At 42.6% G+C, this 24,929-nt stretch overlaps 1 protein-coding gene across 1 annotated transcript in view; it reads right to left on the reverse strand.

The window, feature by feature from the left end:
• Positions 1–24,929, reverse strand: part of PIBF1 (progesterone immunomodulatory binding factor 1) — a 294,552-nt gene that overhangs the window by 132,932 nt on the left and 136,691 nt on the right. Inside the window, exons 12-13 of the mRNA XM_077483123.1 lie at positions 24,296–24,446; positions 23,720–23,810 (exon numbers count right to left, since the gene is read on the reverse strand). Coding sequence (XP_077339249.1) covers positions 23,720–23,810; positions 24,296–24,446 — 242 coding nt within the window. The remainder of the gene's footprint in view (positions 1–23,719; positions 23,811–24,295; positions 24,447–24,929) is intronic.

Below are 24,929 nucleotides of genomic sequence, written 5' to 3' on the forward strand. Positions count from 1 at the left end.
GATCACTGTATATTGTATCATTCACTATATGGACTTTTATCTATGCATTTAGTATTTCACTGTAAAGAGTTTTATGTATTTGCGCTGTACTGAGATATTTATATTTTGAAATGTGGGATTTGGTAATTTGACCTACAGTATTCTAGCTGCATTTTTTCTTTATACATATACATTTTTTATTTTTTACTGTTTCAGTTTTTTTAGCGCTGGTTGACTTTCTCACTATATTTTTTGCACCAATTTACTACAATTTCAGCAGCTAATATGGATGTATTTCAATATTTGGAAAATAGAGAGGTTAAATTAAGTGATATTTTTTCACGTACCCCTATTTCTGAACAAACCCCGGATGTGGTTTTGGCCTTTAGAAAGCTTGGTCATGTTTTTGAGAAAAAGGTTAAAGCTTGGTGGGATATCGTTTCTTTCCAGCAATATATTTCAGCTAGATTAATACCACGTCGTTTAAGATGGGACGTTCCTCCTAACGATGGACTCCTGGATAGGGATTCCATGTTGGAATGGGAAAACTTTTTTCTTAATAAAGGTCTAGAATTAATGGAATTTTTGTTGAAACGTAAACAAAGAAAAATGACCATTCTAGATAGTCAGATCAATGAGATTAAACATTCCATTGAATCATTTAAAGACACTCCTGATTTCATTAGACTCTCTGTTGAACTAAAGGACAAGATGGCAAAGTGGGACTTTGAGGTCCAAAATAAGAAAAAGAAAAAGTTCATAAGAGACTCAGATGATTTCAATGGGGGTAATGTCTTTAAATGGCAAAAAATGAATCAAACCGAGGGAGATATCCACCATGATACTCCTATTGAGGTTGATGCTATGGCCCCTATACCGCCACTTGGTTCTGTAGGCACCTTTATTCCGGAAAATCTGGTGCCAGATCCCTGTAATACTAGGAGTAGTGCACCGAGGGGAGGTACATATAATAGGGGACCCCGTAATAATTACGGAAAGAAAAGAGGTAGAGGTAATGGTAACTGTGACAGGAATTCTGACTCCAGGGCAGGCCCTGTTAATGAGTCTCAGTACTATTATGGTTACCATTCCCCTAGCAGACAGGGTGGGTATCAGTCTGATTATGGTTCCCATCAGAGGGTTCCGTATGGTGGTCAACCGAGTTACACTCTACCTGTGTCTAATAGGTATGCACCATTACAATATGGAGGAGCCGGTGAGGGAGGGGATTTTTTGGGTGCACAGAGTGGACCCGGAAGGGGCCCTTATGTGCAGCCCCCTATTCACCAGCCCATCCATCCACCATTTGCACCTCCACCTATCCATCAGGAGTGGTGGAGACAGCAACCGTACGGAACCCCCCAGTCGGGCAATCAGGTCCGAAAAAGAAAAGAGAGAGAGGAAGGAGAGGGGGCAGGAGAATTCAAAAAACAAAAACCCCAATAGGGGCAGGCATATACAACTTAAGTGGATGTCCATTAAGCGATAATGAGTTAAAAGTTCTAGATAGGGGTCTAAAATTCGCTCCGGTTAGGAATTTTAGTAAATTCCATACATATGTTAACATCCAAAAGTTTGTTAGGAATTTGAACATGAAAAAATATTTTCTATCCAACCCTGTTAGACAGGTGAAAACATTTGAAGATCATCACTCAAATCTCCGTAATAAATCCACGTTTAACCCCTTAAACACCGATAACAAGTTTTTGGAGGTTTTTAAGAATGTTGTTATAAATGATCTAGACAATCTTAAAGTACGCAAAGTAAAGGACCCCCAGTTTATTAAATTGGGAATTGAATCCCTTAGGAGCAGGGATGACATAGTCATACGCCCCGCGGATAAAGGGGGGGGATTGGTGATTTTAAATAGAACTAATTATATGTCCGAAATGAATAAACTTGTCAGTGACACTGACACATATCATATTTTGAACAAAGATCCTATGTTACAGTATAAGGATGAATTACATTGGCTAATAGAAGAAGGGAAACATAAAAATATTCTCAATAAAAAAGAGGGATCTTATCTTGACCCATTATTTTGCCGTACCCCCATTATATACAGCCTGCCAAAAATCCATAAGGATTGTGTTAATCCGCCTGGCAGGCCTATTGTTAACGGTATTGACTCTATCTCCTCTAGAGTGGGTCAGTACATTGACACTTTTCTACAACCCCTGGTATTTAAAACCAAAGCATTCCTTAAAGACACTAAACACATTATTCAAATTCTTGAGTCATTGGATATTACGGCCTCCTGTTTTCTTGTGACAGCCGATGTCGGCTCACTGTACACTATTATAGGACACAGTGATGCGCGAGCTTCAGTTCAGTGGGCCATGTCCACTTACTCAGATTTATCAGAGTGTCATAAAAAATATATTCTCAAATGCTTGAATTTTTGTTTATCTAGGAATTATTTTTGGTTTAATCATCAGTTTTATTTACAAGTAAGGGGGGTTGCCATGGGGGCCAAGTTTGCTCCCAGTGTGGCCAATTTATTTATGGCCCACTGGGAGGAGGAAGTTGTTTTTCGGAATCGCCCCAAGGAATTAATCTGCTACAATAGATTCATTGATGATCTCATTTTAGTATGGGATGGTGATCGGCGAGGATTGGATGAATTTGTCAGTACTATGAATGTTAATGACAAAAACATCCAGTTATCGTGGAATATCAGCCAAGAACGGTTGGTGTTTCTTGACCTAGAGATCACCAAAGCAAATGATGGGCTAGTATTGAAAAAACACTTTAAGCCAACTGATCGGAATTCGTACATTCCCCTGGGGAGTTGCCACCATAAGTCTTGGTTATGCAATATCCCCAGGGGACAGTACGTTAGACTAAGGCGGAATTGTTCTTACATGGATGACTTTGTGGATCAAGCCCACACATTGTCCTCTAGGTTTCGGGAAAAGGGTTATGATCCATCTGCTCTTGAACATGAAATATCTAGGGTTCAGCAGATGGATAGGTCCCTTCTGATTAAAGATAAGGCAAAAGAATCAGGTGTGGAAGGGGTTAATTTCCGAATGGTCCTTGATTATAACGTACAGTATAAAAAATTTGAAAAAGTTGTGGCCAAAAACTGGTTTATACTGAAACAAGACCGAGTGTTGGGTCCATTGTTACCCGCACGGCCTTCTTTCATATATAAAAAGGCTCCATCATTGCGTGACCAAATAGCACCGAGTGTTATTGATCCCCCTGTACAAACTGAAAGCAGGCTTTTCTCTTTTCTATCCGGCTTTTATGCGTGTGGTAGATGTACGGCATGCAGGCACTCTAGATGCAATATGAAAAGGAGAAAATCCTTCATAGCCACTAGTAATAATAAGGAATACAAGATCGATAAACTCATCACTTGTTCCACCATAGGGGTGGTATATATGTTACAATGTGGATGTGGTCTCCAATATATCGGTAGAACCTCCAGACCTCTACATGTGAGGTTGGGTGAACACGTAAATAATATTAAAAAGGGCCTGAAGACTCATAATGTGTCTCGCCATTTTAAATTGGTGCATTCCCAGAATCCCAGGAGTTTGAGCTTTTGGGGGATTGAGAAGGTCACCAAGCATTGGCGTGGAGGTAACTTCATACGCCAATTAAGCAAACGTGAATCCTATTGGATCCATGAAACACGGGTTCTTGCCCCGGGAGGTTTAAATGTGGAATTTGATTTAAATTGTTTCATTTCGGACAGATAATTGTTTTATTCTATAGTATCTGATTCTTTTTATATTCATTGTGATATATTCATTGTGATATTTTTATTTTTATTTTTATATTTACTTTTTGTATATATTTTTTTGATTTCTTTCTTACCTGTATGGTATGTGTTTAATTATAGGTACGCTTGTTTTGTTTATTCTTCATGTACGGATCAGTGTAGCTTTCTGATGACGTCAGCGGCATTTGCGGGTATATTCGTTAGTTCTTATCATTGGTCATGCGACCTACCGGGAGATTCGTTTAAGGCTGTGTACTGTCCGTTTGGGCAACGTCTCGTTCGTTTCTCTGCATGTTTTATGCGAGAACTATTAGTGGGTGATATTTTGTTGCCTAATCAGCGGACTTGACGTACGCTTCTCTCTGGTGTTGATTTTAATTTTGTTTTAAATATTTTTTTGGCGCTCATAAAGTTTTCTATATGCCCTCTCCTTTCCCTCTGTGTATGGAGCGATCACAGATGTATGTTCCGGTGTCACGCTAGTAGCGGCACTTGCCTTGCGCATAACTCCGCTGTTTATTGGTTTAAATTTAGTGTGTTAGTATAAAGCGGCCGTCCGACGTTATTCCGTCACCGCTGATGAAGTCCCGCCCTTTCCCTGGGACGCAACGCGTACGGACCACGTGACTCGCGTCGTGACGTCATCCGCCAGCTGACACACTGATCCATGCATGTTATTTCCTGCTTTGCACTCGGCACTGGAGATCAGTGCTTAGAAATGTGAGTGGAAATTTGTTTTTATTCATCTGTTTTAATAAATTGTTATCAAACGGAGAGCACTAGATTTGCTTGTTCTTTTTCATATATGACATTATCCTGACCTGATGACATTGAGGAGATTCTATCTGGAAATGCTTCCGTTTGGTTTGCTGTAGCCTTATACTTCACCCTTGATGGGAACATGTGTTTTTGACCTATCTGATTTATCAGGGGTCCATTCGATGAGGTGAGAGTCCAACTAGTTCATTGGTGAAGGGATCACATCGTCACTGGATATATTGATTAAAGACACACTGCACAAGTGGACTCTTTCTGATCTTTCTTGATCACTGTATATTGTATCATTCACTATATGGACTTTTATCTATGCATTTAGTATTTCACTGTAAAGAGTTTTATGTATTTGCGCTGTACTGAGATATTTATATTTTGAAATGTGGGATTTGGTAATTTGACCTACAGTATTCTAGCTGCATTTTTTCTTTATACATATATATTTTTTATTTTTTACTGTTTCAGTTTTTTTAGCGCTGGTTGACTTTCTCACTACATATATCTTTACAGTTTGGCCATTTACAATAGTTTTGTTATTTACCGTAAATCTACAGAGAGCCCCGTATCTTTTCTTCAGTACCAAGAAGAAATTATCTCCACCCTTTTGTACCCTGAAGGTGCACCAGAAAGCATTCGCTCAAATTCAGGGAGCAGACTCCACGAACGCCACTTTCCTGAGAAACTCCCTCACCATGTAACAGGCCGGAAACGTCAGAAGAAATGCCGGGTGTGCTCCAGAGGAGGAGCTAGAAAAGACACTGTGTATTATTGTCCCGATTGTCCTTCCCAACCAGGTCTTTGTATTGATGAATGTTTCTGCCGTTACCATACTTCTCTACATTATTGGGGAAGTATGGTAAATGAAATTGTCAATTACCACCACACCCCTTTATGCCACTGTACCTACCTCTGCCTTCTCCGGAACTGACCCTGGCCTGCTAAACGACCACGCTTCTGCCTAACGCTAAACTGTACCTACCGCTGCCTGCTCTGGAACGGACTCTGGCCTGTTATACGACCAGGCTTCTGCCCAATGCTAAACTGTACCTACATCTGCCTGCTCTGGAACTGACCCTGGACTGTTCGACCATGTTTTTTTGCCTACCACTTGGACTGGTCTTTTACTCTGCTACTGGAGTAATGGGCTTCATAACACATGGGTCTCACATATGTGAGGGGCTCCAAAATAGTTTTTCTGGATGAAGAAAACAAATTTTTTATTTTTCTCATTCCCAGATTAGGGTCTGGAGACTCGGAGACTTCAAAGAGATTTGGGTGGGAGAAGCCTCTACCCATCCCCATTCTTTCCTGGCCTGCTACTTGGACCATGTTCCTGCTTACTACCAGGACCAAATTTTGGCACTGCTGGCAAGGTCTCTACTTGCACTGACCCTGGACTATATATGGAAAGTATCCCTGCCTGTATTGACTATGGAAAATATTCCTGCCTGCTACCTAGACAATTCCATTCACTGTCGCTGACCATGTCCCTGCCTGCTGCCTGGATCAGGGCTCTCCTCCTGTGGACAACTGCACTACTAAAATCACAGGTAATCTTTTGTTTACCCTTTGCTCAGCAGAATGTATTTTAGGGTGTAATTCTTGGTATGTTCATGCTATGTGTTAGAAATATGAAGAGCCTTCAAAAATGTGATAGACTGTAAGGAAATTAGATGTGTAATTTATGCTCCTAGAACGCCTGAATGTTCTACTTCAATGTTGGGCCAGGCTGTGTAAAAGTCTCCCACATGTGGTATCGCCATACTCAGGAGGAGTAGCAGAATATATTTTGGGGTGTCATTTTTGCTATGTACATGCCAAGTACATTTTCCAAAAACTTCTGGAAAAAAATAAACCATACAAAAGACTTAATATGCCTCATAAATTATACGTTGGGGTGTTTGCTTTCCAAAATGGGATCACTTTGTAGGTGTTTCCATTGCCCTGGTGCTCCAGGGCCTTCAAAAGTGTAATAGGTAGTTGAGGGATTAGATATGTAATTTATGCTCCTATAATTCCTGAATGTGCTACTTTAGCAGTGGAATATTAAGGAGTTAAAATTCCAGGAGATCTTACACTGGTTTGTGAGCTAAATTTTCTCCCACTTCTATTAAGAACACAAACCAAATTGTTATAGTGGTCGAAGCTTTCTTTATCATGGTTTGGCCGTATTAATTTCATTAAGATGGATACTCTCCCCAAGTATCTATATTTATTCCAAACTTTACCAATTAAATTACCTAAAACATTTTTTTTAAAACTGAACAGTTTGCTATCTCAATTTGTTTGGAAAAATATCAAACCTCAAATTAACTGGAAAATACTTTGCCGATCCAAAAATTAGTGGAGGAGCAGCTTTGCCAGATTTTGAGTGTTATTATAAAGCAGCTATATTCTCTCGCATTTTAGATTCCATCACCCCGATGATAAACAATGGGCTCAATTGGAAATTGTCTCTTCCTCATTGAATCCAAAAGCTGCCTTGTGGTCCTGTTTCAAAGATATAGGGTTACGGTCTTCTTGGCCATGGCTTACTTATACGGTTTTGGCGAGCTGGCATCATTATTTAAAATTATTCCCTCTGTCTACTATCCCAGCTCCACTCACCTCTTTAATAAACAGTCCTTCTTTATCCATCGGTGTGCATTCAAATGCTATTCTAACCTGGGAGAAATTCTATTGGCCTCAGATTAGGCATGTGATTTTGGAAGATACCTTTATGCCATTTGTAAATTTTCAAGCTCTACATGATCTGAAAAATTTGGCTTATCTGCAATTGCAGTGTTTTTACTCCTCTTTAACACTGAAACACTCTATCCATCGACCGCTTACAGATTTTGAACAGCTATGTGTATCTCTGGAACCACCAACACAAACTATATCTAAGATATATATGTTATTATCTATTTTTAACTCCCCTGGTTTACCAGCATATACGGCCAAATGGGAGATGGAGCTGAATAGAATACGAGAGGAAGATTGGGATCACATTTTTATCAATACCCATAAACCTTCAATAAGATGGTAAAGCTTCCCATTGCTCTTGGCAAAAAGCCTCCAGTTCCTGTAAATTATTGCGCTGTCTTGCATGAACCGCAGGTTTGAGATCTCCCCAAATTTCCTTCTCAGCAGGGGAGATTGCTGTACTAACATCAGATTACTAGTACGATGACTCCTCCCGAGCTCTTCAGGGTTGAACGTAAAAAAAAATTAAAAAGTGGTGTGTACGAGGCTTAAGTGTATTTTCTGGGTAAGTATTTTATGTTGACAAGTTAGTATTGTTAATATTACAGTGACATGAAGTTATTTGATCCAGGCTCCTGTTCATTTCTACATAAAGCTCAACTATGGAAGTAAAGATTAGCTTAAAATAGAAAAATCACATTGTTTTTGCTTTAACTGGACATCCATCCTTTTAAATAGCATCACAAAACCAACTGCAGAGAAATAACAAAACAAGGCTGAGAACGTGTGCTCTACGAGGAATGCTACATGGCACCATGCATTAGTAACTTCTGAATAAGTGAACAAAAACTGACGATGGACATATGGAGAAGATGACTGGTAATGAGGCCAGAAAGGTCTAGTACAAACAGTAAAACCAGTATGGCTGCAACAGAGCAAACACGTTCTGAATGTTGCATGCTTCCAAATGACAAGTTCATTCAGGCTAAAATGTGGTTGTGCAAGGCACAAAAATGGATTGGGAAAGAGATTAAAAAAAAAGGGCAAAGACTGCTCTTTATTATTCCAATCTTAGGAGGCAGAATTAAGTTTGTGATGAGAGAAGTGTTAGAATGTGTCTTCTGATATGGTGCATTTTTTCTTTTTGGAAAATGCGCTATTAAAAATACAGACCTTTTTCTCTACATAAGATACAATTATAACTTTAAATTATAAACAGTATGGGAATAATGATATTTTTGTCCTTATCGTAAAATCTAGTTTTTTGGAATTTTTTAAAGGGAGACAGGAATTTAGAGACTTGTGTTATACTGCTGTCTACAGGAGGGTTTGGACACTTGCAAACAAATAAAACAGTGCCAGCCAGTATAGCCACTAGTAATTTTTAGCATCCCCAATTTTGTGAAAAGCACTACAAAGAGGATGACCATAGATACAGAGTGTGAGACCTGTATCTGTCAAACTCCAAAAAATTGGTTTTATGTTGAGTACAAAAGCCCATTTTTTTTCTTGCTCAGTTAAGGACACAGGAATTCAGAGATCACTGAAATATCCAAAAGCAGTTGACCGAGGGGGGTGGGCAACAGCAACAAAACTTTTACAGCCCACAAACAACATAATGGAGACTAAAGAATCTAGTTGCAACCCACCTGCCCCCCAAAACTTGCCAGGAAGCCGATACCACACACTGCTAATCATGGGCATTAAGGCATTTCCCAATTTGTGCAGCTGTGGACCAGGCAATGCCTCACTGCCTGCGATTAGCGATGTGCAGTGCCAGCTTCCTGGCATGATCGGGCAGGTGGGTTGGGACTAGGATCCCAAACTTGCCTGGGCCAATCTCTACTGGAGACTGCCTGAAGCTCAAAGGATCACCTGCAACTCAAAATGATGGCTGGGATCAGAAAAGACTTGAACACTCGCCTGGTAAAACTTGGAGAATGTGTGAGCAGATGACCAGGTGGCAGCCTTGCATTTGGGAGAGAGCTGCTTGATGCTGAACAGCCCAAGAGGTGCTTAGAGATCTAAGCACAGTGTGCCTCAACAAGAAATCTTGGAACTTGATGCTCGACACCGTAAGGATGGATGATCTGTCTGAATCATCTAGAAAAAGGTGGAACAAGAAGCAGGTTTCCCTTTTACAGGGGCCATCGGGAAGCAGTAGCTGCAAGGTAAGCACACACAGCACAAACAAAATCCAAGCAATAGAGGGAGATCTCCTCCTGATGAACTGTAGCTGCACAGAGGGGGTGGGAAAAAAATATCCTGGTTGAGAAGAAAGCCAAAACTATCTTAGTAAGGAAGGAAATTCTGAACCTCAACACTAACTTTTCCTTGTAGAATACTAGAAAGGGGTCTTAATAGGACAAAGCAATCAGCTTTGTGGCAGCAGGCAGGTAAAGTCACCTGGTTGTATCCAGGATGGTAAATATGTGTGTCCTAGATTCAGGCTTTATGCAGACTTTTACAATTAGAGGGGAAGAGTTAATGAGCCCAGCTGAATTAAGTGGGCTCATTAAGGCCTCTACAAAAAACCCCAGCATGCATAGGGAGATGCTCCATCCTGGAACCAGTTTTGTGTGTATAGACTGGGGAGTCTGAGATCTGTTCTGTGCGGTGAGTTAACGCCTGTGTGGCAAACCCCTACAATAGAGACAGGGACTGGGGCAGCACAAGGCTGCACCCAGTTGTTAGACAGGGAGTCTACGTGTGTAGTTAGAGGTCAAGCTGACCAGGATTTATTTTCTTGTTTTATTTTGTTTGGCTGTTATATGTATCACTGCATGTAGCCTAAATAAACCGGATCTTTTGTTTTTTGCACCTACACCGCTGTCTGCTGTGCCTGACTTTGTATTTGCCTGCTGCTGGGCTTGTTGTTGAGCTGCAAGGCTCTTTTGTAAACCTGCATTTATTTGCTGCTGGTTTGCATTTGCTAGAGCCAGCTGTCTCAGTATCTCCTCCATGCTGGCCTTAACAAAAAAAAAAAAAAAACTGCCAAAATTCTCCACCAACTGCGAGGGGGTTAGCTCGGTAGCGGGTGTGTGTGACCCCCTGGATGGGTTCACAACACAAAGTCAGGCATAGCAGACAGCGGTGTAGGTGCAAAAAACAAAAGATCCGGTTTATTTAGGCTACATGCAGTGATACATATAACAGCCAAACAAAATAAAACAAGAAAATAAATCCTGGTCAGCTTGACCTCTAACTACACACGTAGACTCCCTGTCTAACAACTGGGTGCAACCTTGTGCTGCCCCAGTCCCTGTCTCTATTGTAGGGGTTTGCCACACAGGCGTTAACTCACCACACAGAACAGATCTCAGACTCCCCAGTCTATACACACAAAACTGGTTCCAGGATGGAGCATCTCCCTATGCATGCTGTGGTTTTTTGTAGAGGCCTTAATGAGCCCACTTAATTCAGCTGGGCTCATTAACTCTTCCCCTCTAATTGTAAAAGTCTGCATAAAGCCTGAATCTAGGACACACATATTTACCATCCTGGATACAACCAGGTGACTTTACCTGCCTGCTGCCACAGCTTAGACAATCTCCTTTCAGAGGCGATGACAACAAGAAATGCAACATTGTGAGTGAGATTGGAAAGGGGAATATTCTCCCAGAACCCAGGCTTCAAAAGTCATGTCCTGAAAGCCAGCAACTGTAAATCAGGGTGGTACACTGCCCCTTAAGTCAGAAGATTCAGATGATCTGAAAGAGCCCAAGGAGCGTATGCCAGGTGTCTGATCAGGTTGGAGCACCATGTGCGCCTGGGCTAGTTCAGTGGTACAAAAATCACTGGGATGCCTTCCATCTTAATCATGTGGAACAGGCAAGGAAGGAGTTACACTGGAAGGAATGGCATAGATCTGGATATGCTGATCCCAAAGAGCACCCACTGCTTCCGCCAGAGGAACTCTGTACCTAGAGACAAACCTGTCCCATTTGTTTTTGAACCTAAAATTAGGAGGAAGTCAAGGTGAGGTAGTCTGCCTGCCAGTTGTTCACGCCTGGAATGTAAATGGCAAATAAGGCTAGAACATGCAGTTCTGCCCAGTAAAGAATCCTTCTGATCACTTGCTACAGCAAGACTTGCAGGTTATTGCCAATGGTTGGTGTGAATGCTGTGTGCTTTGACTACATCCTGAACAGATAGATTATCAGATTGGGATTCTTCAGCCTTGCAGGGTTAACAAATTGCCCAAAGTTCCAGAAATTATATTGGAAAACAAGATTCCAGCAACCAAGTCACCTACACTGATAAGGTGTCCAGGACACATTCCCAGACAGGCTGATATCTGTCAACAAGATCCTCCAAGAAAACTGGAAGAAAAGGCTACTTGATCTGTCCAATGAGTAGACTGATTAGTCCCACAATTACAGAATGTTGTACTGAAAGTGTCTGAAGTGAAATTGAACAAATGGAACTAGCTTCAAAGAGGCTACCATCAGCCCAAAAACTCTCACGCAAAAGCAAAGAGTTGGGCAACAACACTGAAGAGTCCAAGTCTAAGAGGAGAGTTTAAAGTTTCTCCTTGTGAAGGAAAACTGAATCTTGAGATGTATCTGGAACAAGACCCATATACTCCCAATAATAAATCAAGTGAAGCATTGACTTCTGAAGTTTCAGGACCCCGCCATACCTATGCAAGATCTGGACAATTTGAGCTACATTTCTGGTCAGAACCTTTGTCGACTGCTCCCTGAAAAATAGACTGTCAATGTATGCAACAATGGGGATGCTCTGAGAGCACAGCAAAGTCAGCACAGGGGCTACAATCTTGGAATCACTCATTGGGCCAAGGATAGGCCAAACATCAAAATCACAAACAGAAAAGCCAAGGAATCCTTGATGTGTTGAAAAAATAGGGACATGCAGGGATGCATTCCTGAAGTCTACGGAGGCCAGAAAGTCTCCTTGGTGAAGAAAGGCTATGACATACCTGGTTGAATTCATGTGGACATTCTGGGCCCAAATGAAAACATTTAAGGCAGGTTCTCAACAGGCAGCCCTCCAGTTTTTTTGCGAAACTACAAGTTTGACAGTTGACTGACAGTTACAAGCATGACTCCCACAGGCAGAGGCATGATGGGACTTGTAGTTGGAGGGCTGTCAGTTTAAGACCCCTGATTTAGGGCCTTGTGATGCAGGATGGGGTGTATTCTCCCTTTGGGTTGGAAACAGTCAACCGGTTTGAGTAAAGCTCTAATTGGAACAGTTCCACCACAGGTACTGGAGCAATGATCCCTAGTTCTAGAAGAACCATTAGGGCTGCATGGAGATCTGCTAATACATGTGTTGACACAGCAGGATGGAACACATTAACTGAGGAGACAAAGTGAAACATTAGCTTGTAGTCTTCGGAAACTACCTACTAACCCCAGAAGGTTTCCCTGTGAGTTTGGGGAAATCTTAAGTCCAAAGCTGGTGAGCGAACTGAGTGCCAGGCTTGGGCTTGGCAAGGAACTCTTCTTAGCCTCAGGGGAAAGGGAGGTTGTGGGGCTGGATGGCCTCAAAAGGCATATGCAGCAGAGACTTATTGCATGCCATTCCGCATGTTCACCTAATGTTTACTGACAGGAGATTCATATTGGAAATGATACAGCAGGCATCTAGGAACCCATCTACACAGTAGTCTAGAACTACAGGCACGAACTCTAATAGCTAAATAAGCAAGGGATCAGACTGAAAGGAGACAGGATCCCTTCTCATGGCCTTACTCTATTCAGCTAGTTTGGAAGATCAGCCTCACAACCAAGGAAGGCTGCAGGGCAGAGTCTATTATTATTATTATTCAGGATTTATATAGGGCCAGCAATTTACGCAGCACTTTACAAATATAAAAAGGAGACAATACAGTTACAATACAATAAAATACAAGATGATTAAGAGGGCCCTGCTCATAAGAGTTTACAATCTAATAGGGTGGGGCAGGTGGTACAAAAGGTTATAACTGTCGGGAATGAGCTGATGGAAGTGGTAGGAGATTAGTTGGAGACATGATAGGCTTCCCTGAATAGGTGAGTTTTCAGGGATTGCCTGAAGGTAGCAAAAGTAGGGGATAGCCGGACCAGTGGAGGTAGCGAGTTCCAGAGGAATGGAGAGGCTCTGGAGAAATCCTGGAGACGAGCATGGGAGGAGGAGGCGAGAGAGCTTGAGAGCAGGAGGTCTTGAGAAGAGCGGAGGGGACGATTTGGGTGATATTTGGAGACAAGATTGGTGATGTAGCTCGGGGCAGAGTTGTGAATGGCTTTGTATGTTGTGGCTAGTATATTGAATTTAATTTGCTGGGTGATTGGGAGCCAGTGTAGGGATTGGAGGAGAGGGTTGGCAGACACTGAGCAGTTGGTAAGGTGGATAAGTCTGGCAGCAACATTCATGATAGACTGAAGAGGAGATAGCCTATGGAGAGGCAGGCCAATGAGAAGGGAGTTGCAATAGTCAAACAGAGAATCATCGGTTGAGGATACTTCCACGCCTTCTTGCATCAGACAGAAATGTTGTGGCAGAGGGTCTCAGACAAATCAGATAATGATTCTGCAGGGGAAGGCGTAGAAGTACGCTTATGGCCTCTGCAGTCAGAGTTAGCAATCAAGGTTGCAACTTGGCGGGGGGTGGCCGGATGTTGATGGGAGTGGACGTGTGTGAGGAGTGAGAGCATGGTGCTGCTCTGCCCTTCGTTGCCCTGTTTGCTCTGATGCCTTCGCTCTGATCCCTCCTGGACTATCTGATACTGCCTAAGTCCCCTCGGTCTATAAGCACCTGTATGGTATTCAGACTCCTATGCCTGGGCACATACTTTTGTTTGACGGCTCAAACTGAGCGGCTATAACTTTCTACCTTTATGTTTGTGCGGCTTGCGCTGGAGCACGGGGACTGCTGCTGTTCGTGCTGAGCTACTAGAACGGGGCCGAGAGTCTCGCGAGATTTCGAGCGGCTCCTGGACTCCCGTAACGCCGCAGAGCTTCTCCCTCCACTCCGCTCGAGCTGGGTGCTCGAAACGTGTGGCGTGCCCGGCACATTAGGCTCTGGGCGGCGGGTTGGCTGGCGTACGGTGTGGAGGTGAGAGGGGACTCCTGTGTAGAGCTCCCTCTCCCCCGCCTTCCCCCGCTCTCCCCCCCCTCGTATACTGCTCTATGCTGGCGTGCCTGGCACCTTAGGCTTTGGGCGGTGGGTTGGCTGGCGCGCGGTGTGGAGGTGAGAGGGGACTCCTGTGTAGAGCTCCCTCTCCCCCGGCTTCCCCCGCTCTCCCCCCCCCCCCCCGTTCACTGCTTTATGCAGACTAGCTGGAGTGGCTGGGGAGACAAGAGGCAGCAAATCGAAACCTACACTGACAGCATTGCCTGTCTTTTTTCTTTTTGGGGAGAGAGTGGAATACCTGGATAGCGTGGATACCCTGCATGGACCTGTGGAAAGCGATATGGCTATGAACCAGAAACTAAGATAAGTGCCCTTTTTCTTTCTTGTTCCTAGTTGCTCTTGAAGTGAACCACTGATTGGAACTGCGGTATTTTGAATATATGTTGATCTACACAAACAACAATATTTTGCTATAGCACTGAATCTATTGCTGTGGGGTTATTTCTTGAGGACTGAGCAAGTGTTATCTACACAAAGAGAGACATTATAACAGTTCGGCTCCCTCTCTCCCCCCCCTTTTTTTTTTTTTTTTTTTTGTGTGTGCTATATTATTTTTTCCCTGTCTGATTAGTTGACAAGTGGAAGTTGACTATTTGCATGGTGGGCTCGCTTGTGGCTATTCAAGTTAATTATGTCTAGAAAAAGGTCCCCTGAGGACAAAATACCTGCAGAGGGTCAACAAGTTACCCGTGCCGCCAAGGACAAAACTAATCAAATGTCGGCAGCGGCAAAATTGGAGCGCTATGCTCATTCTGGCCCAGCCTCACCCAGCAATTCAAGTTCTCAGCAGGGAAATCTACATAATATAGACATCAAAAATTCTTCTACTGATAGAAGGAGTCAAGGCCAGTGTCTGGCCAACCCCACTTTACCAGCTGTTAAATCGGGGGGCAGTAGGGGAGGGGGAGGAGGAAAACTTCCAATAGCAACAATAAATTTGGAAACAACGCTAAGTAGCTCACATGCATTGATGCCGAGCAACATGGATGAGGAACCCACATTAAGAGACATTTTGAACGCAATCAAGGAATGCAAGAACTCGATATCCAACTTTGATGAACAGCTAAGATATATTAAGGAGGAACTACTGTCTATGAGGCAGGAATTGAATAGGACTATACTAAGAACTACCGAGCTTGAGGAACGCATGGGTGCGATGGAGGATGAGTTGAGGCCTATGAGCCTGGAAATTGAGTCACTTAAAAAAGCAGCTACTATACAAGCGGATAAACTTGACGAGATGGAGAATAGGAATCGGCGAAATAATATCAGGGTGCTAGGCCTCCCTGAACACTGTGAGGGGACTGATTTGATAGGCTTCCTTGAGGGGTGGTTCCGAGAACTCTTTCGGGGGGCAACATTTACTCCAATATTTGCAATAGAACGGGCACACCGTACCCCGGGAAAAACACGCCATATGGGGGAACGTCCTAGGCCTATAATGCTTAAGATTCTTAATTATCAGGATAAAGTGTCCCTACTGCGAGAGGCCAGAATGAGGGGAGACATCAGGTTTAAGGGAGCTAGGATTTCTCTGTATCCGGATTTTTCTCCTGACCTCCAGAAAAGAAGAGCCGAATTTATACCAGTCAAAAGAGAAATGGTTAAATATAAGCTAGAATATGCACTCCTCTATCCAGCCCGTTTAAGGGTAACCGCATTAGGAAAAACGCTCTTTTTCAACACACCAAAGGAGGCATCCCAATGGCTAGATGAAATAAAAAAAGATTTATAAATATATGTTATAGGGCAGTTAGATAGCTTTTAAGGGATTCGGGGGTATATATTTTTTGGGGGGGGGGGGGGGGTGGATAGGAATAAGGAGTAGACTTGTTGGAAGGCCTTTTTTTTTTTTTTTTTTTGATATTATGCACAATATGGGTGGGGGGCAGGGGTTGTGTAGCAAGGGTGTGTGGAGTACAAGTGGAGATTTGTAGTGGGGGACAGAGGGTCCCCATGAGTGGGGTAAGATTGGGGGTGAAAGCACCTAGTAGGATTGGTATGAGTGAGTGGTGGGAGGGTTGTAAGAAGGCCACAAATGTACCCCTAGGGGGTAGCCCTAAGGGGCGAGGGGGGTGGGAGAGGGAGGTTGGTGAAAGGGGAGGGGGGAGAGTTGAGGTGGGTAGGAGGGGAAAGGGAATAATAATAAAAATAACACAAGGACACATAAATTTGGGTGGGAGAGTGGGGAAGGGAGGGTGGGGCAAGGGATTGACAATAAAAGTAATACAAAGATATGCAAATTTGGGTAAGGGAATGATAATAAAAATAATACAAAGATACATAAGTTTGGAGATGCACTACTTAGGAGGGGACGGGAGAAAATATTATGCACTATATAGAGTATATGTATGTAAGATTAAGGGGAAAAAAGGGGGAAGGTCTTCTTTCTTCTTTTTTTTTGGTATTAATATATATATATACACTTTCTTCACCGCTTTTTTTGCTACTCTCAAAACTGCCCAATTTTTAGGTTATTAAGTAATGATGCAGGGGAAAAGAATTAGGATAGTATCGTGGAATGTGCGGGGCCTGGGAGACCCGACCAAAAGAAAAGTTGTCTTGTCAGCTTTAGAGGGCAAAGGACCCGGATTATTATGTCTTCAGGAGACTCACTTAACGGGCGATACAATTCGGTGCCTACAAGGTCGGAAATTCCAGACCCAGTTCCATTCCATATTTTCATCCTATGCAAGAGGGGTTAGCATCCTTGTTGACAGGGCGGTTCGTTTCTCTTGCCATAAGAGCTGTATAGATGTAGAGGGTAGGTATATTTTTTTATACTGTCAAATTGAAAATAGTCCCTACGTGATAGCCAACATATATGTCCCTCCTCCATCTAAATTGGAGATTTTATATAAGCTATTAGCCTTTGTAATAGATAAACCTGATATCCCGGTGATTGCAGTAGGGGACTTTAATGAAGTCTTGGATAAATTCTTGGATAGGTTCCCAACAGGAAAAACATCAACGGTGAAAGATGAAACGAGGTTAGCTCGTTTCCTACTTGAAGCTGGTCTATGTGATGCATGGCGCACTCGGTACCCGGGGGAGCGACAATACTCTTGTTACTCCGCAACTTTCTCTACATTATCAAGACTCGATATGGCTCTGGTTAACAACAGTGCGATGTTACGAGTGGATGAGGTAGAATATGGCCCGAGAGGAGTCTCGGACCATTCCCCCCTAATATTGACACTTTGTGTAGGTAAGAAACAACACTCTGGCCAATGGAAAATGGACCCCGTATGGTTGGAATTAATGAAGGATACGGATCAGGTGACAACCATGTTAAAGGAGTTTATTGATGTTAATATGGACACAGCATCAGTGGGGGTCATATGGGACTCTTTAAAAGGCCTTTTTAAGAGGTATTTTTATTCAACAAATCGCTAGAAGTAGGGCCGAGATGAAAAAACAGGAAGAGGAAGCCACCAAAGCGGTATTAGAGAGACAGAAAGACAGTATATTATGAATCCGAATCCTACTACACAGAAGGTTTGGCTGGACAAACAGCAAGAATTTAAGACAATTATTAGGTACAAGATGGACAATAGACGTATACTGCAGAAGCAAGCAAATTTTGGGGAGGGAGAAAGAGTGGGGCGAATGCTGTCATTTTTGGTTAAAGTAAATACGGCACCCTCAGCGATAATATCAATTAGAACCCTAGAGGGAGAGATTACTTCTGAACCATCCATTATTAATAACATATTTTATCATTACTATAGCTCACTATATAAATCCCAAGGAAGAAGTGAAGGGGGAGCTACGGCAGCCTTCTTGGGGAATTTGAATATGCCAACAGTAATAGCAGAAGACTTAGCAGTTTTGGAGGCCCCAATTACTATCGAGGAACTCCAAAGAGCGGTGGCAGAGATGCCTAACTCAAAAGCACCAGGACCCGATGGTTTACCAATCGAGGTCTATAAGAGATATGGGGAGGTCCTGCTCCCACAACTATTGGAGACATTGAAGCAGTCCTTACAGTATGGAGCTTTGCCTTCCTCGATGTTGGAAGCCACGATAGTGGTAATCCCTAAAGAGGATAAAGATCCAATGGATCCGGCCTCATATCGTCCGATCTCGCTTTTGGGATCGGATGTTAAAATATTAGCAAAAGTGCTCGCAACACGTCTAAAAAGAATTGTCCACAAGCTCATTCACCCGGATCAATCGGGTTTTATTCCGAATAGATCTACTAGTATTAATATCCGTAGACTGTTTTTGAATGCTCAGATTCCAGTAGATAATGGAGGCTCCAGAGTAGTTTTGACTCTGGATGCAGCCAAAGCATTCGACAGCCTCGAATGGGAATATTTATTTAAAGTGCTTATCAGGTTCGGGTTCGGACCAAATTTTCTTAAATGGATAGAATTGCTTTATACAGACCCAAGAGCGAAAATTAAAATTAACAATGAGCTTTCTGAGACTTTTTTATTGGAACGAGGTACGAGGCAGGGGTGTCCCCTCTCCCCTTTATTGTTTGTTTTGGCAGTGGAGCCATTAGCCATCGCTATTAGGGCCAACCCTGATATACAGGGATTTAAGAGAGGACAGGTAGAGGAAAAAATTGCATTATTTGCTGACGACATTCTGCTTTTCCTGGGGGATGCTCAGGCCTCGGTGAAAACGGCAATGAAGATAATTAGAGAATTTGGTCTCATATCAGGATTGACTATTAACTGGGATAAATCCGCTTTGTTGTCGCTGGAACCGGGGTTTATTTGCGCCCCCCAGGAGATTCAGAATCTGAAACAGGTTGAGAAGTTTAAATACTTAGGGGTGTGGATTACTAGGGATGTAAACTCTTACCTGGAAGATAATTTATCTCCTCTCCTAGTAAAATTAAAACAAAAGGCTGATATCTGGAGTCGCCTCCCCCTTTCGATGGCGGGCCGCTGCAATCTGGTCAAAATGGTATGGCTTCCTCAAATTTTGTATTGCCTCCATAACTCACCAATATGGATAGGGGAAGGATGGTTTAAGAAAATAGAATCCCTATTTAGACTTCTTATATGGAAAAAAGGCCCCTCGAGGATTAGCTTACGGACCTTGCAGCTCCCGTTGGAACAAGGGGGGTTGGCGATCCCATATCCTAGACTCTATTACTTAGCGGCCCAGCTACAGCATTTAGCTGGAGCAAGGGCAATAAGTGAAGCTAACTCCTGCCATAGGCTGCTAATGCTAGGCTGTCCGCACAAGACGCTTGTGGAGGCGTTGGAGGCAAACTCATTTAATATGCACTGCCCAACAATTAATCAGGTAGTGAAACTATGGAAAACAGCTAAGGCCTTACTAGGATATCAGAAGACATCCGTGTTGGCTCCCTTATGGGATAATAGAAACCTAGACGAGCTATTTAAAGTGGAAAGATCTAGGGAATGGGAAACTCAAGGGATACATAGGTTAGAGCAAATTGTCCAGGGTTCAGCTATTAGATCATTTTCTGACCTAAGATCTGAATTCTCCTTACCAAACCGCTCATTTTACAAATATCTCCAGATCAGACACGCAATTCAGGCCCAATTTAGATCGCAAGAGATACAGTTGATCCAAGTCCCGGTGATATCTCAAATTATGTCTCGAGATACGCTCAAAGGCTTGATTACGCTTATATACGCCAGGCTGGGGGACAAAGTGTTGGATCAAAGCGGTATGATTAAAAGTAAAATGAAATGGGAGAGTGATGTGGGTCCAGTGTCCATACCCGATTGGGATTGGATAATGGAACAGGGAACCAAGGTTTCTATTTCCCCGGCACAGAAAGCTTCTCAACTCTTCTTTTTTCACCGGGTATATCATACACCTAGGAAAATGTTTAAAATGGGATGGAGGGATAATGATCAGTGCCCCAGATGCGGCCGGGTTGGAGATTTTATTCATATGTTCTGGAGGTGCCCGAAACTCTTTAGATATTGGACACAAGTTATAGACCATGTGAATGAGATCTTCGGGTTGACATTAAAGGCAACAGTGAGGACTTGCTTGTTGGCTATACCGCAGGGATATAATATCTCTAAAAATAAATTTGTACCAGTTACCAGATGCCTTTTTCAGGCAAGGAAATTAATTGCCCAGAATTGGCAAGCACACTCTAGCCCACTACCAGAAATATGGTTGGCTAATATAAGAAAAAATATTGGAAATGAGAGGGTTTTTTTTTTTAAGCAGGGTAATGGTAAGGAGTTTAAAAAGATATGGGGCCCTGGATTGGGGAAACTAGGGATCCCCCTATAAGTAACTGCGATAGAACAAGCGCTTTCTAGCTTGTATAACTCTACTATCTATTCTTAGTATGTATTTAATTGCTTAGTATATTTTCGTATGAGCTGGGGATAGGGGGGGGGGGTGGAGGAGGGGAGTAGGGAGAGGGAAATCTGTTTTAGATACGAGGTATCAGGGCAATAGATATCGTCACAATGGGTAGTCTATAAACACTAGGGGATCTTTTATTACTTTTGTATTTAAATTAAATGACACAAAATCTTTATGTGTTTACACTAAGTCAAATATTTGTACAATTAAATATGTCACGATGATGTGGAATTGAGATTGAGACACGAGTGAGCGATAAGCTGAACCTAGTCTCTGCTATAGAAACACTGATGTGGCAAAAAAAAAAAATAAAAAATAAAAAAAAAAAAAAGGTTGCAACTTGGCTCATAAAATCCTGAATTACTGTGGAAAATCGTTCTGAGACATAACTGAGGAGGAGTCTGAATACTCGAAGGATGGAACAGACTCAAGCAATTGACAAAATTACAGACTATTACCGCCAGGTCATTTAGAGGCTGCACCGCAGGCAACACTGGAACCTTTAGTGCATCATTAACTAGAGATACCCTGTACAGCAGAACTGTTCCCTATATGTCTGGAATCCATGTAATCTGTGTGTATGAAAAGCGAGGAAAAGGGTACTTCAGGGTTAGTCCTTCAATATTTATGAACCAGCCGCTGGTAGCAGTGGAGGTTTAGACAGCCAGAGGTGATCAGGTCACCGTAGGCAGACAGCAACTAAGGACAGTCTAAAGGTCACTTGCGATCAGGAGCAATGGTGGGAAGGTGCTGATTGGCAGAAGAAAATGAAAAAAAAAAGGAGTCTGGAGTGACATGTGACCCTTGCTAGTGGATGACGTCAATGCGCAGTCCCTCAACATTAATCATTTAATAAACCGATAGAAAATTGGGAAATGCAGTGGTACCCAACAGTCCCACTAACAAGGTAGTTCTGGTGTTCGACCAGTACAGCTTACTCAAAAAGTGAGTCTTCAGAGACAGGGTCACAGCTGAGGCTGTCCCATGACTGTGAACCCAAAAAGCATTCTGCGGCTAACTAAAGCAGTACACACGTTTAGAATGTGCCACAATACATAGCCTGATGCATGAAGGTCACATTCCAGGCAAGGTCCAAAATAGCCCAGCTCAAGCAGCTTGTAGTGTAAATTTGATTGAAGAAAAAATTGTAGTCACTAGGAAAAAGGTTGCAATATTCTCAGCAGAGCACACTGTTGCTCTTCCCAGGCTGTCCCTTCAGCTCTTACACAAGGCTAGTGTTGTGTGCTTTAGAGAGTCTGGGAGGGGGATGGATAGGTTTAGCACAACCGTCATAACCCCAACCCCACCCCCAAAATTAAGACAATGCTGCAGCACAATGCTGAAAGCACCTGCACAGCAAGATTTGGATTACTCTACAATCCCAAGATCTCCTTGAAAGGAGGATTACCAAGGCACTGTGGGTGTAAGCTGGGGAAAGAAAATATATTATCTATTTTCACCCATACAGTTGTTTTATGCTATGGGAGGAGGGCTACCTAAAAAGTAGACCTTCCATTTTAAATGTGGTGACACCAAATTAAAAATAACAAACATGTTATACTGACCTGCTCTGTGCAGTGGTTTTGCACAGAGCAGCACAGATCCTCCTCTTCTCAGGTCCCTGGCGCTCCTGGGCCCTCCCTCCTGCCCCCACAGCAAGCAGCTTGCTATGGGGGCATCTAAGCCGAGCCAAGCCACTGCTCTGTGTGTCCATTCAGACATAGAACCGTGGCTTGGCCCAGCCCCCTCTCTCTCCACACTGGCTCACTGAATTTGATTGACAGCAGCAGTATCCAATGGCACCTTGCTGCTGCTTCAGCCAATGAGGAGGGAGAGTCCCGGACAGTTGAGACTCTCATGCATCATCGCTGAATCGAGATGGGGATCAGGTAAGTATGGGGGGGGGGGGGGGGGCTGCTGCACATAGACTTTAGAACCACTTTAAGTTTGCTATTCCATTACCAGTAAACAGGGGGTGCCATATACACATACTCAGCCCAGCTGGGGTTCTTGAGCAGAATGGCCACAGCTCTGGAGACACGTTTTTATGACAAACTGATACATGGCTGGTCCATTTCTGCTGGTAGCCCTTTAATTCCCCTACACACTCAGCCCTGTATTTTCCGACTTGGTCTATTCTTTTCAAAATTGGTGATATCCATTTACTTTAACTTGGAGGTATTTTGAGTACCCCAAGCTTTTGGATCACTTTGGGTTTCTGGGGAAAGGGCTAATTTCCTCCAGAAATATACGGATTATATACGCCTAACAAATTACTACAATACTCACCGTTCTGCTGATGAAGATTTGTATTAACAATTGAAACACATCAGGGTTTATATACATTATGGCTATGTATCATAGTGTGCCTTTGTCTATGGACCAAATTTTAAATATGCTTTTATATGCACAGTGTTCTCTACACCTTTTAAACCTGGTATAAATATTTAGCTTTTTTGCCAAAATGTTACTTTCTTTTTGGCAACCATGGGTGTTGTGTCCTCTGGACTAATGAGGAGAAGGACCTACCGGCTTGTTACCAGCGCTCAGTTCAAAAGCTCGCACCTCTGATGGTATGGGGGTGCATTAGTGTGTATGGAATGGGCACCTTACACATCTGTAAAGGCACCATCAATGCTGAAAGATATATTGAGGTGTTAGAGCAGCATATGCTCCCATTCAGATTATGTCTTTTTCCTGTACAGGAGTTGTATATTTCACCAGGACAATGTTAAAGCACATACTGCATATATCACAACAGCATGTCTTCATAGTAGAATAGTCCGGGTGCTTAAATGGCCTGCCTGCAGTATAGACCTTTGCCAATGTGAGGGTTGTAAAAAAAAAAAAAAAAAAAGAGGGGATGCTACACCGTAGTAAATATTGCCCTGTCTCAACTTATTTGAGATGTGTTGCTGTCATCAGTTTCAAAATTACCTTATTATATTATATGTTAAGAGCCTTTAGTATTAGCAACTAGAACCCATAACACTTTTAAAAACCATTAGCCTGTGCCATTCCCCTAGTGGAGTTCTACCTTTTTACAGAACTAAACAGATTTTAGATATGAAGACACGTGTTTTCCTTTACCTCTGCTTTAATCTCCGTTTAGCTGTAGTGGGGATGTTGGCTCCATATCCATATGAATACAGAACTCTTTCAGCTTCAATGTCATCTTCCACTGTAAGACAAAGGTTATTTATCATTACAAGTTGTGCCACAAAAGGAATTCGTTACTTAATGCCACACTGACTGCATAGTAATATAGCGCACAATGAAAATCCAAAATATTAAGCCTAGACTAGGTCAACCAGAAATGTGCCAGTATCAGTGGAACATACCACCTTGGTAGCACCGTGATCCATCATCCCAATGAAATGAAGCACATTTTCTTTCATCTCATTTGGAAGAGGGAAGGACTGCCCAGTCATGCTTATGTTCTTCTACACTGGAAAATCCGTGGGGGAAAAAATGATGGTAGCTCCTCCAATAGTCGTGCTTGGTATTATCACCTGATGTATCCCTGCAGATAAAACCAGTGTCGTATCTGGTATTTAATCAGGGTATTTAATCAGGGGCAGGAGTGGGCTTTTATGGTGACTATATGTTTAATTCTATTGTGGTCTGCAGACACTGACAGAGAAAACAGGAGGAATCTACACTTACTTTGTGCAGACTGCATTATAACATCATCGAGTTCCTGTTCAAGCTTTTCATATGTTTCTAGTCTTGTGCGATGTTCTGAGTTTTGTGCTTGGAGTTCTGTGATTCTCTTTTCTGCAGATGCTTGAAGAGCATAAAATTCTTTAGTTAAAACCTGGAAAAAAGGGAAAGGTACAAAGACTTTACAAATTTAAACATAAACAGCAAATTACTCAAAAGATTTAGAGACAGAAACACAGCTTTCTTTTGTAAATGAAAACCGAGTTACAGTATCTCACAAAATGAGTACACCCCTTCCATTTTTGTAAATATTTTATTATATCTTTTCATGTGACAACACTGAAGAAATGACACTTTGCTACAATGTAAAGTAGTGAGTGTACAGCTTGTATAACAGTGTAAAATTAATAAAGCAGAGCATGATCCCCTCCCTTTGGAGACTGGGCCGCAGGGCAGTATTCTAACATAACGACCCCAAACACACCTCCAAGACAACCACTGCCTTGCTAAAGTATCTGAGGGTAAAAGGTGATGGACTGGCCAAGCAAGTCTCCAGACCTAAACCATATTGAGCATCTGTGGGGCATCCTAAAAACAGAAGGTGGAGGAGCGCAAGGTCTCTAACATCCACCAGCTC

Source organism: Lithobates pipiens, unplaced genomic scaffold, assembly GCF_037356315.1.
Source record: "Lithobates pipiens isolate NorthernLeopardFrog02 unplaced genomic scaffold, aLitPip1_a1.2 Scaffold_16, whole genome shotgun sequence".
In the NCBI taxonomy this organism is placed as follows: domain Eukaryota; kingdom Metazoa; phylum Chordata; class Amphibia; order Anura; family Ranidae; genus Lithobates; species Lithobates pipiens.